The sequence below is a fragment of the Cydia amplana genome, chromosome 3 (genome assembly GCF_948474715.1).
Source record: "Cydia amplana chromosome 3, ilCydAmpl1.1, whole genome shotgun sequence".
Lineage (NCBI taxonomy): Eukaryota > Metazoa > Arthropoda > Insecta > Lepidoptera > Tortricidae > Cydia > Cydia amplana.
The window spans coordinates 9618733-9635685 of NC_086071.1; the positions used below are offsets into that span (position 1 = coordinate 9618733).

The following is a 16953-nucleotide window of genomic DNA, read 5'->3' on the forward strand; positions in this document are numbered from 1 at the left end:
TGCAAAAATCTTAATCACTCTGGAAACATTAAACAATCTTGATGTCACGTCATAATCATAATATGATAACAATTTGTGTTGATATCATAAAATAATACAAACAAGATCAATGAAAACGACACTTTGTACGGGACAGTCTATACATCGTGACCCGATTTCATGGCACTTGAATGTGTTAGTTGAATAAATGTAGTATGAATAAAGCGATATGCAGGGAGACCATATGCGTCCAATCCTTGACCCAATAGTCGTGCGATATGTGAACTTAGATACGGAAACGTACGAACGAATATTGTTTCACGCTAGATACCGATAATAATATGTGATGTAAAGTTTTCATCCCAAGCAGATAGTCAGAGGTGTGTTCAAAATGTTCAAATAACATTATTAGAAACTAATTATAGGTAATCGATGTCTTTAATTTTTGTTTTGTTATATAAATGTCTTGATAATGAAGACCTACCTAATGTCTCTTAACACGTCCACTTACAAAAGAGTGAGGCGTTTTACATACAAAACTTCTAGGTACTGGCTCTATATTCTTTGTATAACAACTAAAACTACCAGTTATAGATATACTGTGTTACGTAAATATATTGATGCCAAGTTTCATGTAATTTAAGCATGCCGTTTTAAAAACGATAGGTATCTCGAGGCATATACGCCAATATTTAAAGAAAAATATCAAAAAAAATATATATGTTATGTATATGTATATGTATCTGGGAGACCGAGCTTTGCTCGGAAAACATATAAAAACTCAAAAATGCGCGTTTTCTGAGAGATAAGACCTGGTTAGATCGATTTATCGCCCCCGAGAATTTCATCGAAATCGTTAGAGCCGTTTTCGAGATTCCCGAAATATATAAATATTTCATATATACAAGGATTACTCGTTTAAAGGTATTAGATTAAGCTAGCTTAAGGTCAAGTGAGGTAAATGCAACTATGGGTTTATTGCGTCTCTCCGTCCTTTCTCGAATACGATTGGTCGAAACGCCCTCTACTATGCAACGTTTCATGCCTGAGCTACTTGGAAATGAAACGTTGCATAGTAGAGGGCGTTTCGAGCAATCGTATTCGAGAAAGAACGGAGAGACGCAATAATCCCATAGTTGCATTTACCTCACTTGACCTTAATTGAAAACAAATGTTAACCCACAACCTTATCAATCAACGGCGATTAGGTAATATAAATATGTTAAACAAACAACGCGTGCAAAATCTAACATTATTGGCTCGTCTAGGCGCCACTGGCAAACATTGTCGGAGTCTATTTACATGTATGCCCCCACCGAACATTTGATATCCTAATTACACCTAATATAGGTATACCTATTACCTAGATACCTACGTGTTTTTAGAGAAAAACTAGGCCACTGCGATTAAAGAAATGTTATTGTCTCATGTCATATGTCAATATTTTAACAATTAAGGCCCTACAATAATTAGCTATTCTTTTCAATTTTCAGCTACTTAAACACTAAACTACAAGAGAATGCATTCCAACGAACAGAGGCCCAATCAAAATAGCACCTTGACCCAAACACATAAAGTCTATATTCAAACGAACATTTGTAAAACGATCACAACTACGCATTAGATACAAAACCAAGCCAATATAAACAGCACCATAGGACGTGGACAACACGGTACACTACACTAACCTAGTCATAATGTTGTTGTGTCGGATACATCTCTTCCTAAGGACGAGCACATTAGCGGCCACTTTGTATTGCACCGAATGCTTCTCTACGGTATCCCCGACGTAGCTAAAATACGTCAATCGTTTGTTAGACACAATAACCTAAGAAAATTAAAAAAATCTGCTTTTAGTATGTTTATCTGGACACTACAAGGTATACCTATACCAATTTTCAAAACTACGCGAATTATTTCCGCAAATTACCCATAATCGGCTTAATTTAACGTGGCTACAAGTGGAATTTGAACAAGAATGTAATTCCACATACTTTTTTTAAGCTTGTGACATAGCAGAATATGTTCACTTCAATTCTCTTATACAGGGTGCTTCCTGTAACAGGAGCAATAAATTAAACTAAAGGCTGTACTCCTCAAACTGACCAACATTTGTTCAGCAACTTTTGAAAATAACTCATGTTTTGATTTTTATTACACTTTAAAGTTTATTCTAAGACGCAATGTATTGCAAATTTTGTTATGTTTAAAGCGTGACAAGCAACGTCAAACACACTGATGTCAGCGTACATTGAAGGCAATATTTATTTTGTATGAAAAAGAGGAAGTCTAAAGGATTCATAATTTTTAAAAGTTGCTGAACAAATGTTGGTCAGTTTGAGGAGTACAGCCTTTAGTTTAATTTATTGCTCCTGTTACAGGAAGCATCCTGTATAGGTACTTATGTACTTTTGTAGTGACGACATTTTTATAGATAATGCTTGATTTTTAAACACATGGCTATTTATTTCATAAGTAAGACCGTGGAACTATAACCTTCGAAATTATTTCGAATCACACCGCGGCAGCAAGACCCTCTATTTTCTTATTGTGTATATCACATGATATACACAATAAGAAAATAATAGCGGTTCATCCTATATTGAAATTTAAGTTCCCTAAAAGTTCCTTAGTCTGTGATTAGTCTAATTCTAATTACCTACTAATAAATTATTCAAGTACCCGAAAAAATCTTAACCATCACTAACATAAAACCTGCATACTCGTATATTGTTTTAGGTTTAATATATTTAAAATTTTGTTTGTTTGTTACCTAAGTGATTAGTAATCTTAGAGAAATAAATATAATTGAACTTAACTGATTCCTATCAAGTACTACTTTTTAATAACGGTTAAATTAGAACAATATTCCGAGTTCGTTTGCAAATGAGTTTATTTATTCACCCCATTTGTAACATCTATATACATATAGCTTATTTTGTAATAGTAAAATGTGTAGCTATTGCATGTCAAGTTTAGGGGTAGACTTTCATAACAATAAGACCGTGGCCCGTTTCCAAAGTGACAAGTTGAGTAACGAAACGAGCACAAATTCGATTATTCATATATATACGCAGTGCGCTTATCAAACAAACTAATAATGACAGATAACGTTGTAAGACTTGTAAGTATTAATACTATGTATTTCGAAATTAGTGGTGTTTATTTCGAAATACATACCTAGTATTAATACTTACAAGTATAATATGGAGCCTAAAATTGCCAAATTCCCGTATTTTCGATTTCCAAATCTCAAACTCCTCATTTCATAATACTGTTTAATAAAAAACCATTCTAGGTTACAATTATTTTTGACAAGATGTTGTTTCTGTAACATATTTTTTTTTAATATTTAAACCTACTTTTATGAGGAGCCTATGAGTGTCCCATTGTTTGCCTCCCCTCACTTTTCCAGTGAGTTTAATGCAGACAGAAATTGAAATTACTTATAATAACATTGATATGCGGATAAATGTAAACTTTTGAGAATGTGGTACATATTTTGGAACAGAACGAATTGATAGAAATACCTAAGATAAAAGATTAATACTTTGGGAACCTAGTTTATACTTTGCTCGACAACAAAATAATTAAATTAAATAATAATAGGTATATGAGAGCATTCTAACAACGCGCAGAATTTTATAGCATTACCTACAGCAGAGTTAGCTCAAAGGTTAATTTACGTCGTTGTAAACGTCGTATTTACGTAATGTAGGTACTTTATACATATCTAACTCACATGCACAACTACCATTGCCGTTGAAATTAATGATATTCATACATATATTATATCTATGTATAGGTACATAATTTGGCCTTAACAAGACCTTTAATTATGGTTAAGCACCATTATGTGATAACTTAAGTACTGTAGCCGCCGTGCAGGTCAGGAGCTCGACGACTCAAATAAAAAGCTTCGATTTAAAGTAAACTGATGTAATTCTCCAATGTACTGGTTTACAAGGGTTCTTGCCAAAACGGTTAAATGTAGAAGTGGTGTAGTTATTGTATGAAGGCTGATGAGAGAGTGATTTGCATAATTTCAATAGTACAAAAGGTGGTTTAAATTTAGGTGCCTCTAATTGGCCGCGATACAAAGTATGTGGAGCGCTCCTATTGGTGCTTAAGAAAAAGCTGCCGAATACTAGCCGAGCCCGACGGCCGCGTTTAGCTACTGCATTAGGAATATAGGTATTGAGATTTTATACAAATAAAGGTTGCGTTCGCAACAAGTACCGAATTGCAAATTGCTTAGCACATTTCATTTGCGTATATTACGGCTTTATCCAAATATCGAATTATCATAACCGGATTTTATGATAAAAATCTAAACAATAAAAATGTTAATACAGATACTTTATCACATAAGTACCTGTTATAAACCTCGCTACTATACTATAGGTAACTATTTCAGCATTACCTTTATGCATATTTCATAATCATTCTAAAGTAATTCACGTCTATGCGAGTTGTGGATTTTATCTAAAGTCCGTCAACCAAATCTTGTCAGTAGTAAAAGGCGGCAAATTTGAAAAATCGCGGGTTAGCAACACTGTGTTCGAATAATTCCAAAATGCGTGTCATCTGTGTTTTATCTGTGGAATGTGGACCGTGAATGACAGCCGTCACCTTATTTGTTTTCGTGTTTGTTTTCATTTGGTTTTCATTCTGAATCGTTTCTGTTTCAAGAGATATTTCTGCTGTCACCATTAAATACCAATACATTAAATAAGAATAAGCAAAGCTAAGGGGCCTATAATGTACAATCATGCTCGTTGATGGTAAACATTACTAAAAATTGAGGTTATGACAAGTACATACTGGAAGAACTCTTTCGAACTTTTAAGATTATGTTCAGTTTTTTTGTTTTAGGGTTAAAAGGCATAAATAAAATTAAAACGTATGCCTAAATCTATCCAACAAGACCATAAATTGTGTCCTGGAAACCGTCCATAGGCCCACATGTCTAATATTTTCAGCAATCAGTTGTGACTATTTACAAAGATGCAATAGAATACTACAGAGTATTATGCTTGGTTGAAGTGACCCGGTAACATTGGTAACTTCATTATATTTTTTCAATTAATGACCTGAATTATAGTGTAAGCTAAAGTGACCCTTATCTTATTTACCTTTCAATTAAATAAACACCCAAATATCAGTTGTTTTATTTTTAATATGTAATCCTATTGTACAATATATACCAATCAAAAAAATTACACAGGTATGTCATATTCATCCAGAAGAGTACACTAATTTTCATTAACAAGTGGCATATTATATTGTAAATAACAAATATATGCACTATATAATTTTAGTAAACTTTAGAAGACATAGATAGGGAACAAAGAGAATATAAGCACTACGATAGGGCGTTGTTTTTTGATATCTTCAAATTTGTTCATCATTTTGATTAACATTGTTTTAACATCGCTTTTAAATTGTCCGTCCATGTTTCAAATTTTTTCAATAAACCGCGAGTGACAATTTGAATTGACGTACGCAGGGCGCGCTCAGCGGAAAAAAAAATATTTTGGTTCGATGTACATTGCTGCTTTTCTTAGCGCAATACTGCTCTTTGAGTGTTGCCCTACTTTAGTTTGCTTTACATTGCTACTGACAAGATTTGGTTGACGGACTATATGTACCTATATAAGTATTTATAATTATATATACCTTATGTCGTCTTGTAACTAGCCTTATTGAGCTCACTGAAGGACACAGACAAGACATCCTCTAGACTGAGCATAGTAACGCTACCCCCTCTGCCACAAATATACGGTAGTTTTACTCCATCTTCGAGTCAAGTGTCAAAATCCCGTGCCGTGATTGGTCCGTGTCTTGAACGGACCAATCACCGCACGGGATTCGCTCACCTCGTCCCCCGCATCCCAGTATTTTTGGCAGCATCGGTTTCATGAAATAATTGCTCTAAACTCCGTCTAGAGGATTCCTAGGAGGACTAGGTCGATCTGTGCAAAATTGTCCTATAATCCTAAGATAACACTAATCCTATAAGCTTTATCTGCGGATAAGTGTATGCGTATAAGGGATGTTCCTTTTCTGTTAACATAGAAAGGGCATGTTTTAAAATGACCCATAACTCCATATTTCAGCTTAGTTACCTAGGCGTAGGCATACAGTTTTAAATAACATATTGTACCGATTTATTTACATATTCATGACATCATTGTTATTCATCAATTGTCAATTCATCTGATTACAAGAGGTAAATAAACAACTAATATGGCGGGAAGTATGTCAACTAAGCACAAGATATCGACAATGTTTACTAATTGAAATGCATACAAAATTACTGAATATGTGTAAACTAATATAGCTTTTAGTGCTTTACGTTAAGGATTCATAGTAGGTTGAAAGGCGAAAGATAGCTAGTGATAAAAGGTTATCAGCCAACATGGGAGTTTGACTTAGATACAAACAGCAGTAATAAGGTTTACCGATGGACAGTTAACAGTGTGGGCGATGGTACTATGTATTTTTAAATTATACGCAGCACATTATAGTTTATAGACCTTATTATGTACTACGACATATTACGTAATCAAGAGCTAAATAGCACGAGGTTTTGTGTTAATATAAATCCTCAACCTCTATTGCCAAAATAGGGTTACGGCCTTCGTGTATCGTTCGCTCGAATTAATCACGATACCATACATCAGTCGATAACAGTCGACGATTGATACATTTTTACTTAAAATATCTACTAAAGTAACGACACCTGACCATTTCTAAACCTTCCACGATCTTTGCGATACAGACATTATTGAAATTTATTACGGATGGTCAAAGTCAAAGTCTTAGGGCTGATTTAGAGGGCGCGCGAATTCGCATACAATTTTAGTTACCTTACGGACTGTTGGTTACCTCCAGTTCAACCGACCGATCAAAACCCGCAATGTAATGAAACTCGCATCGTCTAAATGAGCCCTTAGTGAGTAGGTAGTTCGTGTCAAATAAAAGTGCCTAATTATAAAACATTTCTTGACACCATTCAATATTTACAACATGGCAATTGGCCTCAAACCTTTTGCATACATATAATTAGTCCACGTGCCTCCGACTATCGCTTTAGGATCACTAATTTAAAAAGTTCCAAATTAAATTCTAATTAACATCCTTTGAAAAGAAAAAAGACGATCACATTCGTCGCTGAGAAATTGATACGACCCTTCTTTTTTTCCAATTAACTCGTAAAATATATTTATAACTAACGTAACTATAGTTTAATTTTGTCAGATAACTCAACTAAAGCCCTTAATATTTATATGCTTGTACAAGATACAGTGCAATGAATTTATGCTCACGGCTCGGCTGTCGCTGCACGTTACGTGAAGCGTCACATAGGGCAGCAACATTTCTTTACAACGCGAGGCAGTAGGTACAGTCAGCCAAGGTGGTAGACCACTTTCTTGGCTAACCGTATGCAGCGCACAGCGTCAGCCGAAGACCAAGGAAACACGAAAGTTTTTTTGGAAAACTAATGAGCAACTTGACTTACTTGGTGAGAGTAGCGTACATGATGTCAATGGGCACGCGGTACGGCAGAGTCATGATACTGAGGTAGCGCACGGCGCGCTGCCGCATCACCCAGTTCACGATGCCGTGGTTGGCCGAGTCTATTGCGTTTTGGAATATCGACATCACTGTGTCGGGTAGGTCGTCCACTAGTGCGTCCTGTAATTATGAGATTACTTAAAACAGGTAATGAAATCAGCCTAAATACTTATATATATTATATTCGCATAGCAGCCGCGCAGCAACAACATATCATCACGATAGATAATACGTGATTAAGTATTTTTAATTTAAGTTTTATCCATCAGACATAACAAAATGGTATGTAGTGATTCTATAATACCTTTTTTCTACTCGTCGACTGCAATGCTTGAATTAAGACTTCGTATACCAAAGTGAAATGGCATACTTTTTTCGCTATGGGACCCCAACTCAACTATAATATTCATTTCGATACTGTTTAGGCAACTATAATATTCATTTCCATACAGTTTAGTCAACTATAATGAAATTAACCAATCGAAAGCGCGGAGCAAGTACCAGGGCCTCATGAGTTACGAGGTGTCGTTGACCAACCGGCCGGGGGCGCGGGGCGCGGGGGCCGGGTCGCGTACGAGTAGGAAGGTATCGCGGCTGCTCGCGCATCTTAGCTGTATACTTTTGTTTTTTTTACCTACATATATGATTCTTCTACTAGTTTTAAGTATTTTTTTTGTTGACTCGTAGAAAAAGTATTGTATACAATAGTGATATAATCAAGCTTTTCAATCTCGTACCTTCCTTAGGCAACTCAGCAAGCTTCGTTGCCTAAACACGGTACTCGACTGAAGAGCTCTCCATTATATCACGATTGTATAAAATACTATTAGATAAGGTTTACGAATTGTCAGTTAACTGTGTGCATGATATATAGTGATGCTAACCTGTCTATGTGTCTTGCACTCCTCACAATCCGGGTCATAATCGTACACAGTATCATCCAGGACCTCCTGCAGTTGGAAGGTGGACTGCACCGCCAAGCACCTCGTGCAGGAGATCATGTTGTTCCGTTGCAGGAACCTTAGGGCGTCGTCGAAGCCTTGCTTGCACATGTTGCTCAGCACCTCCGGCTTCGGCGGGAAGAGGATGCGGGCGAATCTGTTGATGTTCTGCTTTGATAGCTCTATGCTTGTGTTGGCTATACTGACCTGCGGGAAAAATGATAAGGATAATAATTTAGTTTACCCCTAAAATACCCCCGACAGCACTAAAGTCTATTTTTTTTATTCGGTAGACTAAAATGACATTTCATAGTATGAAATGACACATGATGTTCATACTATGAAATGTCATTTCAGTCTACCAAATAAAAAAATAGCCTTTAGGTATAGCATTATGTATATGGCGCCTTAGAATCTGTTTAGGTACTAGGTATGTCTATAGACAAGACTTCATAAGAAAAAACCGTACTCAAATTGGTTCATCAGTGTCATTACACAGATACACAATACACATGTTAAAGTAAATGAAGACCGTGATTAATATGATTTAGTATGACAAAGACTGTTAATGTTAATACAAAACTTGCTTCTGAAGTCTGATGAATAATAATACAATTCTAAAAGCAACTGAGAGACTTTAGATCGCGTTCCCGCAATATTCAGGGCACAAACAAATAGGTAGATACGTATTAGGTACGTACAGTAAATAAGTGTATATTTTTCATGACCAGCTCTCTCTCAACTCTCATAGAAAAGCAGTAGGTATTAGTCAGATTTTGAGATAACATTTTAACTGCGCTTTTCTCACGGAAGAACGTGTGAGTACTGTAAATGATAACACGTTTTTGTAGGTTTTCCGAGTAGGTATTGCGAGTATAACATAGATAACAGTTTGAACATATGTTACGACGAAAACACATGGTCATATACGTCGTAGTTGACAATGAGCTAAATGAAACGTAGATTTTACAAATATTTACTACTTACGAGTATGTACCTACTATTCAAAACGTTCTACTTTCAACCATTAAATATTATATTACCTAGTAGAGACGGTATTACTCGTAGTGTTGACACGATGTTCGTTCAGTAAGTATATTATTCACATCATCGCGCTTATTCTGTAACGATGTGGTCAACAACCCGCAACAGAACTTACAGAACCCATATCGCCACCTGTGCAGATGTGCTATGCATCAAATTTTATTGGACGGACGGACGGAGGACGGACAACAAAGTGACCCTATAAGGGTTCCGTTTTTTCCTTTTGAGGTACGGAACCCTGAAAAGGGTCAGCGATTGCGTTTTCTACTATACTACCTTTAATTATAAACGTTTATGGGTAAGTGGCCACCAAGATCTCTTTGAAAATGGGCTGACGATGAATCTCTTTGAGTTTTGAGGCATAACATGCGCAATATCAGAGATCGTAGAGACCTAGAGCCCCTATTATGGTATTGGTATGGCATTTAGAATTTAGAGGGCCCCCCTTTTCCATCTCATAGCCTTGTGGACCTAGGCGGTAATCCGGCCCTGTGCAACATTATTAGATGGCGGCATACCTTCAGGAACATTAGGAACACTCACATGGAACAACTGCGAGCTAAGATCCCTCGGGCAGATGTCGCTCTCTCCGCAGAACGGGCTGACTGTGATGGTGTTCTCGTTGAGCACGGGCAGGTTGTCGCTGAACCCGCCGTCCATATATCGGATGCCGTGGAAGCGCGGTGGCAGCATACCACTGAACACTGGCACGAAACATGACGCTAGTAATGCCTGGAACAAACACAACATAACAATAGCCTGTACAGGTAATCTAATCGAGTTTAAATAAAATACTAACAAGAAGCTGATCTAATGATGCAGTCAAAAGAAATCTGAAAAAACTCATCGACGAAAAAAGAAACCACATCGAATTTGACTTGATTAGAAACGTATCATCAATAGATTTATATATATGCAAAAGAAAGTACCTACTCGACAGAAACTTATCAAATAGGTATTATATTTTGCCCTCGATTCGTAATAACTATGCCTGATCGGAATGTCAGCCGTTGGCGACCCCTAATAGACAAGTGGTCGATAAACTTTATCTTACCCCACGTTAATTTCAAAACTGGCGGTGTTTGACCAACAGATCCGTCTAATAGAATGTAGTGAAAGCACCAAACTCCTATCTAAGTATTTAAGGAACTGCCCTGCCGTTTCTATTAAGTTCTTAGGACTACACACTACATACCCAATTACGCTCTTTAAAGAACCTATAACGTAATGGACCCTATAATGTAAATATAATGGACGTGGAACCGGTAATGGGACATAAAACCACAAATCCTCTAAAATAAGTATGTAAAAGTAGTTTATAAACACTGGCAATATTTTACCATAAATAAGAGTCATAGAGCTGTTTAAGTTTTACTTTTTATTAATTTCGGTTAATTTTTAAGAAATTGGCGCCAACCCAAAAGTTGTCGTGTCACTGGAAAAAATAACCAGTAAGAATTCTTAACAACTTCGCTAAGAGAGGTGAGTTCATATATTAAATTGTAATTAATTATTACTTGGTGTAAACTAGAATGTGTTTTGTTAATTGCATTTGCCATGAGATAAGGTATACAACACATTATGTTGTGACTCTAGAGATGTATAAAAAATAGAGGTATTTTGCCCAATCCCATTATAGGAGCTGTAAAACTGCATACCTCCTATGATGGGATTGATGGGATAATTTACATAATGATGCTTGCCATGGCGTAATTTCATGTTTAAACAATACAGAAGTATAATGTAGTTACTCGTACGAACTATGTCAGGAGGTCTTCTCGGACACTCGGATAAATTAATATCGTTTTTACAAAATTTTATTTAACTTGCCCTGTTAGTTTGTATACAGGGTGGATTTTCTTTTTGGGTCAGTGAGGGCAGCTACCAGATCCCGTGCTGCGACGAGAAAACGGTCTTAGAAAACCTTCCCTCGATTTCAAATTAATGAAGATTGGCTTTTACAGATTTTGGAAAAAACATACAGGGTGCGAGAAAAAGGTAATTTTTGACAATCTTTTTTTTGATGCCAATCGATCCCATTCCTATTGAGGATCAAAAGCTTGTATGGAACTAAAAAAAAATTCCGGCTAGAAAAGCCACAAATCAATAGGTCAACTTACGATAATGTACTAAAAAGCCACAAATTAATAAAAACTTTTTCCATAGGTACATTTACTATGGAGAAAATGTGAAATTTAATTTTGACCCCAAAAAAACTATTGATACTGGATATTAGGAATGGAATCGATTGGCATACAAAAATAGCATGTGAAAAATATAAGTTTTCATTTTCATACAAATTGTATGGGAAAAGTTTTCCTCGATTTGTGGCTTTTCTAGCCGGAATTTTTTTTTTAGTTCCATACAAGCTTTTGATCCTCAATAGGAATGGGATCGATTGGCATCAAAAAAAAAGTTTGTCAAAAATTACCTTTTCCTCGCACCCTGTATGTTTTTTCCAAAATCTGTAAAAGCCAATCTTCATTAATTTGAAATCGAGGGAAGGTCTTCTAAGACCGTTTTCTCGTAGCAGCACGGAATCTGGTAGCTGCCCTCACTGACCCAAAAAGAAAATCCACCCTGTATTAGTTAGTGTGGTTCAAATCTTGGAAATGGCATTTGAGTTGAAATTTTGGATACGTATGCAAATCGGATGACAATGCAATCGGGTGACAAAAATGACTAATAACTAGTTTTTTGCCAAAAACTTATTCCCTATTCCAATATCTTATACTGATAGGGTATGCCCATTATAGGGGGCCCATTACTGGATCCACGTCCATTACCGAGGTTCCATTACTGGAGCTTTGGTGTCCATGACTGGAGAAAAAAAACATACTTTTAATTTATTAATTATGTGGAAACTAACTGCAGTATCTTTGATACAACATCACGCCTGAAACATGAAAGAAGGATAGGATATTCATCTTTTAACAAGCTAAGCGGTAGAACTTTTACATGTATCAGGGAAATATCACAAATACTCCAAATTTCCTCTTAAATGTCCCATGACTGGTGCCGTTACTATAGTTTTCTTAAGAACCTGTGCCTTATTCGACAACCTGAATCACCTGATTGGTTGAAGGGAAAACAGTCGCGCGGCCGGCTTGTTAAGTGAATGAACACGTTTTTATCAGGTCGTCGCGAAGACAGTATACTTTAATGAATATCTTACTTTATTCCGTGCGTGTAAACACGGGTATTTACTAAGTTGTAGTTGTAGGTATAGGCTGCGATATGAATAATCGTTTTCTAGTCGACATTACCATCTATAGGGTGTGATAAAGGATTGGAAGACTTGCAGGTTATTGACGTTATTGTGACTGCATGTGTATAATCAGACAGCTTGATTGCGTATAGGCTAGTGTCTAGACAGGTTTTCGAGAGAAAGTGGCGATTGTGAGAGTCGACACAGAATTATATGCTTTAAAGTTAATGCAATCTACGCATAACTTATTTTTCACTCAACTTTAACATAACCATCATTATAATAATAATAACATAAAAACTTGTCTTAAAGGGCCTCTGTGACACAGAGTTGGCTTCGGCCCCACGCACGCCTCCCAAAGGTAAGACTTCATAATGCGGTGTGTGAGTGTGTGTTTAGTCTGTGCTCTAAGATGAAAAGTTTTTCCAGAAACTGGTATCATCCAAAGGATAGATGATAGCCTCAATTCTCACCTGCATTAAATCCTGCCTCGTTGGAAACTCCGAGACAATGACGTTCTTCCCATCGTACACTCTCGTGAGTGATATATGGAGCTTGCCGCTGACGATCTTGTGCACGTCATGCGGCAGGTACTTGTCCATGCCTTCCAGAAGCACGTTCTGGATGTTGAAGGACGGGCTGAAGGGGCCGAGGGACCCTGCCCGGGCCTCTCCGACCACTCGGAGGACATCACTGGTTATTTCACCTAAGATGCAGAAATAAGTAGGTCATTACATATCCAACGTGTTGAAAATGGTACATGTATTACACACGTTATATAGAATGTATGCAACGATTCAATCACCGCACCTATCACAACTAAATACCTGACTGCAGTAAAAAGAAGCCAGTGCAACAGTAAATTAAAACCCTTGATATTATGATAAGGATTGGACAATGGTTTAAGGTTTAGCCCCATTATGTTAGTAATATTACTCTAAGATCATATTAATGTTCTCTCTGGAACTCTTTAATTCTCCGGCAATATAAATGTTCTTTTTATTATGAATCATCTTTGCAAAGTTAATTACAACTTTTACAGAGAAAAGTTGCTGGCAAAGGTTATTAAATACATAAAAAATTAATATTATCCAGCCAAAGCTTAGGTGCCCCAGAAGTGTAAGTGATACTCCTAGATTGCAAACAGGTAGAAACATACAGGAACAAATACCTAGGAACTCCGAGCACACTAAAAGAGGCAGTCAGCAACCTGAAAACACTGCTAGGTTTCATGGAGGAGCTGGGGTGGTTAGAGTAGCGCTACCTCGTTTCACGCAAAATAGGCACAATGGTTGTCGATTTGCGGAAAATGCCCAGAAACACTAACTAACTAACTAACTAGTGTAAGTGATTTTTTTTTATGGTTTTGCATAAACAAAGAGCAGGCAGTAGGCATAAGTTAATCAGTAATATGTGTTACCTTGATTGCTACACAAATGTAACTCAAGGCTTTCAGCATTGTGTGGAAATGAACTCTGCAATTGATTGCATTGTGTCAATTAACTATTGAAGTAAGGTTCATTTAGTAAATTCTTTAAATCATCATCCTCCTGACATTATCCTGGCTCTTTGCCAAGGCTCATGGGAGCCAGGCGTCCGCTTGGCAACTAACTTTAATAATTAAAGTATTACTAGGGGAAGTGGTAGAATTTTTGTCACAGGCTAAATAAATTAAGTACCCACTTAAATTATAAATTCAAATACTTTTTTGCAAAATATTCTAGAAGATGAGCTATTAGTGTTTTGTTTTAAGATGAATCTTTTACTGAGGTGTGCTAATAAAGAGTATCTAATATCTATCTAGCTATTAAATTTCACACCAAGTGAGAATTAGGGAGTGCTCCTGGTACTGGTTTTCTATACAAATACAGTACCGGAACCGGAATATCCGGTTATTGTCATACAAACTCAGTACCGGGAGCATTCCCTAATGAGAATAGATAAATGTCATTAATGTTTGCCCCAATAATGGCTAAACCAGTTTAAAACAAAGATAATTACATAATGTGCAAATAACTTCCAGTTTGGTTAACTTAAAATCGTGATCTGATGTTAAAGAAGCAATTTTATAATGGGACATTTAATATGTATAAAAGGTGATAACCCAACTCAAGAGAAAATAAATATTTACATTTTTATTGTCTTAGTTATATACCTAAGAGTTTGATTTTAAATAATTTACTTTGTGATAAAACTATATTTTAAGATTATTGTAATCTAATGTTTAGCTAGGTATTGGCTGTTGTATCTATAAGTGTTGCTATGTATTTTTCATGGCTCTATTGACTATATGATGTCACTGTAACTGTTGTAATTGAACACAAGTCAATTACAACATTAAGAGCTTTTGAGGCTTACTTACAAAAAAATATATTGAATTAAACTATTGAATTTTTAATATACTTAAACAAATAAATTGAAGTTGAAATTAGAAGTATTTTGAAAGCTACTAATGCATGCATTTTATTCTTCAAGCAAAAGAAGAATTGAAATAGATAATACCCATAAGTATAATAATCTTTCACAAAAAGACCCAACTCAAATGAGAGTAGTCCATAGGCAATAAAGAGAACAGTTCAAATATTATAAAATGTTACAACAAATATCTTGATTTTTCAAGACTACCATCATCATAATATGACTTTAAAAAAAAGCCATTTAGGCAGGCCATCTCTGAGAAATCAGGGAAAACATAAAAAAAACTGCATGTAATATTTTTTAATTTTTTATTTATTTGAACTTTAACAGTTGTCAATAGACTTGATTCTATAATATATCCGCCATATATGGATTTGTATGCGGTAAAGGGTTAAAAAATGAAAACCTTATTAATTATTGAACATATTTGTAAAAAACTATAAACAAAATTTGTTTGAGTAATTTGAGTGCTTCTGGGTTTGACTGTGTTACCTAATTGTTTTTGTACACAAAAATTATAAACAAATACAAAGAACTTACTAAGTTTGAAACACTTAACAAATACATATGATCATAATTGTAAACACAAAACGTTCGATGGAAATACATAATATGACTACTAACATAACAAAAACAACATTATGGTGCTGTAGTATTTGTGTATTGATAAAGGCCCTGACTAGGGTTTGCACGACGGATCCGAAATGTATGGGAAGATCCGCGGATCCGGATCCAGATCCGGATAATTTCATACATTCTGGATCCGGATTGCAAACCCTAGCCCTGACAGCAACTCACCTATAGGCACATCACACAGTAAACAGCAGGCTGACAGAGCACCAAACGAGGCGCCAGATATTTTACCCAAAAGCAAGTGTGGTGCATATTTCTTAAAACACACTGCTACGCCGACATGATAAATGCCAAGAAACCCGCACCCAGCGAACGATAAATTCATTCTTCACTGTTTAACTGTCACAAATGTAATAACAAGGAACTTTGTTCCAATAAAAAAATACAATCACAACGATGTTAACGAACACTGCACTAAGACGCACAAAACACACTAATTTGGTAATTATAAATACGGTTGAAAAACACGAATACCTACTGATCTACTCTACGAGATTAGATATCGCTGATACTTTAGAGTACTAAACAAAACTTAACTAACAATATCGCTTGTAGACACGTCCGCGTAATAACACTTAAAGAAAATAACTAAACAAAAGAGAAATCGTATCACATCATGGTCTAATAAAACATGGTCTTCTCTTCCCAGAGTGTCACTTGCTACGTCACAATAACATTGCCACTTTATTTCAACATAACATGTTACATGGGTACAGTATATCTATGGTTAATAAGTTAAAATATTTCTTTATATTTTTATAATTTTCATTTATTTGTATTTTATCTTAAATTTTACAATAACACGTCATTTTTAATTATTCGTTAGCAATATCTTCCGATTCACGAAAGAAATTTCAGACGTTCGGGTAATTCTGTTTACACTACTGGCAACACAGGATAGCGCTGTCACATTTGACAGTTTTTTTTTTTTTTGGCGGGAACTCAAACAAGGAACTTTGAAATTTTTCGCTCCAAGTTTTAAAATTCTTAAATAATTGTGTAAATAAGTTAAATTTGTATATATTAGTGTTGATTCTGTACATAACTTTTCTGCAGATAGTTTTTAGCAATGACTGGTAACGGGGGGGGCGGGGATAACCCGCCCACCTCTCACAAGCGCTCCAAAGGCGGTGGCGATGGTCTCCAGGA

The 16953-nt window shown here is 35.9% G+C and overlaps 1 protein-coding gene across 2 annotated transcripts in view; it reads right to left on the reverse strand.

The window, feature by feature from the left end:
• The window catches only part of LOC134662503 (1-acylglycerol-3-phosphate O-acyltransferase Pnpla3-like), a 29988-nt gene extending 13827 nt beyond the window's left edge, over nt 1-16161 (reverse strand). The window contains exons 1-6 of one of the 2 annotated variants that reach the window (XM_063518750.1): nt 15970-16161; nt 13227-13459; nt 10089-10277; nt 8445-8708; nt 7505-7680; nt 1668-1772 (exon numbers count right to left, since the gene is read on the reverse strand). In XM_063518750.1, the coding sequence (XP_063374820.1) occupies nt 1668-1772; nt 7505-7680; nt 8445-8708; nt 10089-10277; nt 13227-13459; nt 15970-16129 (1127 nt within the window). In that variant the 5' untranslated portion in view covers nt 16130-16161. The remainder of the gene's footprint in view (nt 1-1667; nt 1773-7504; nt 7681-8444; nt 8709-10088; nt 10278-13226; nt 13460-15969) is intronic. The other variant, XM_063518751.1, reaches the window with a different exon arrangement.
• Nucleotides 16162-16953: the final 792 nt, after the last annotated feature.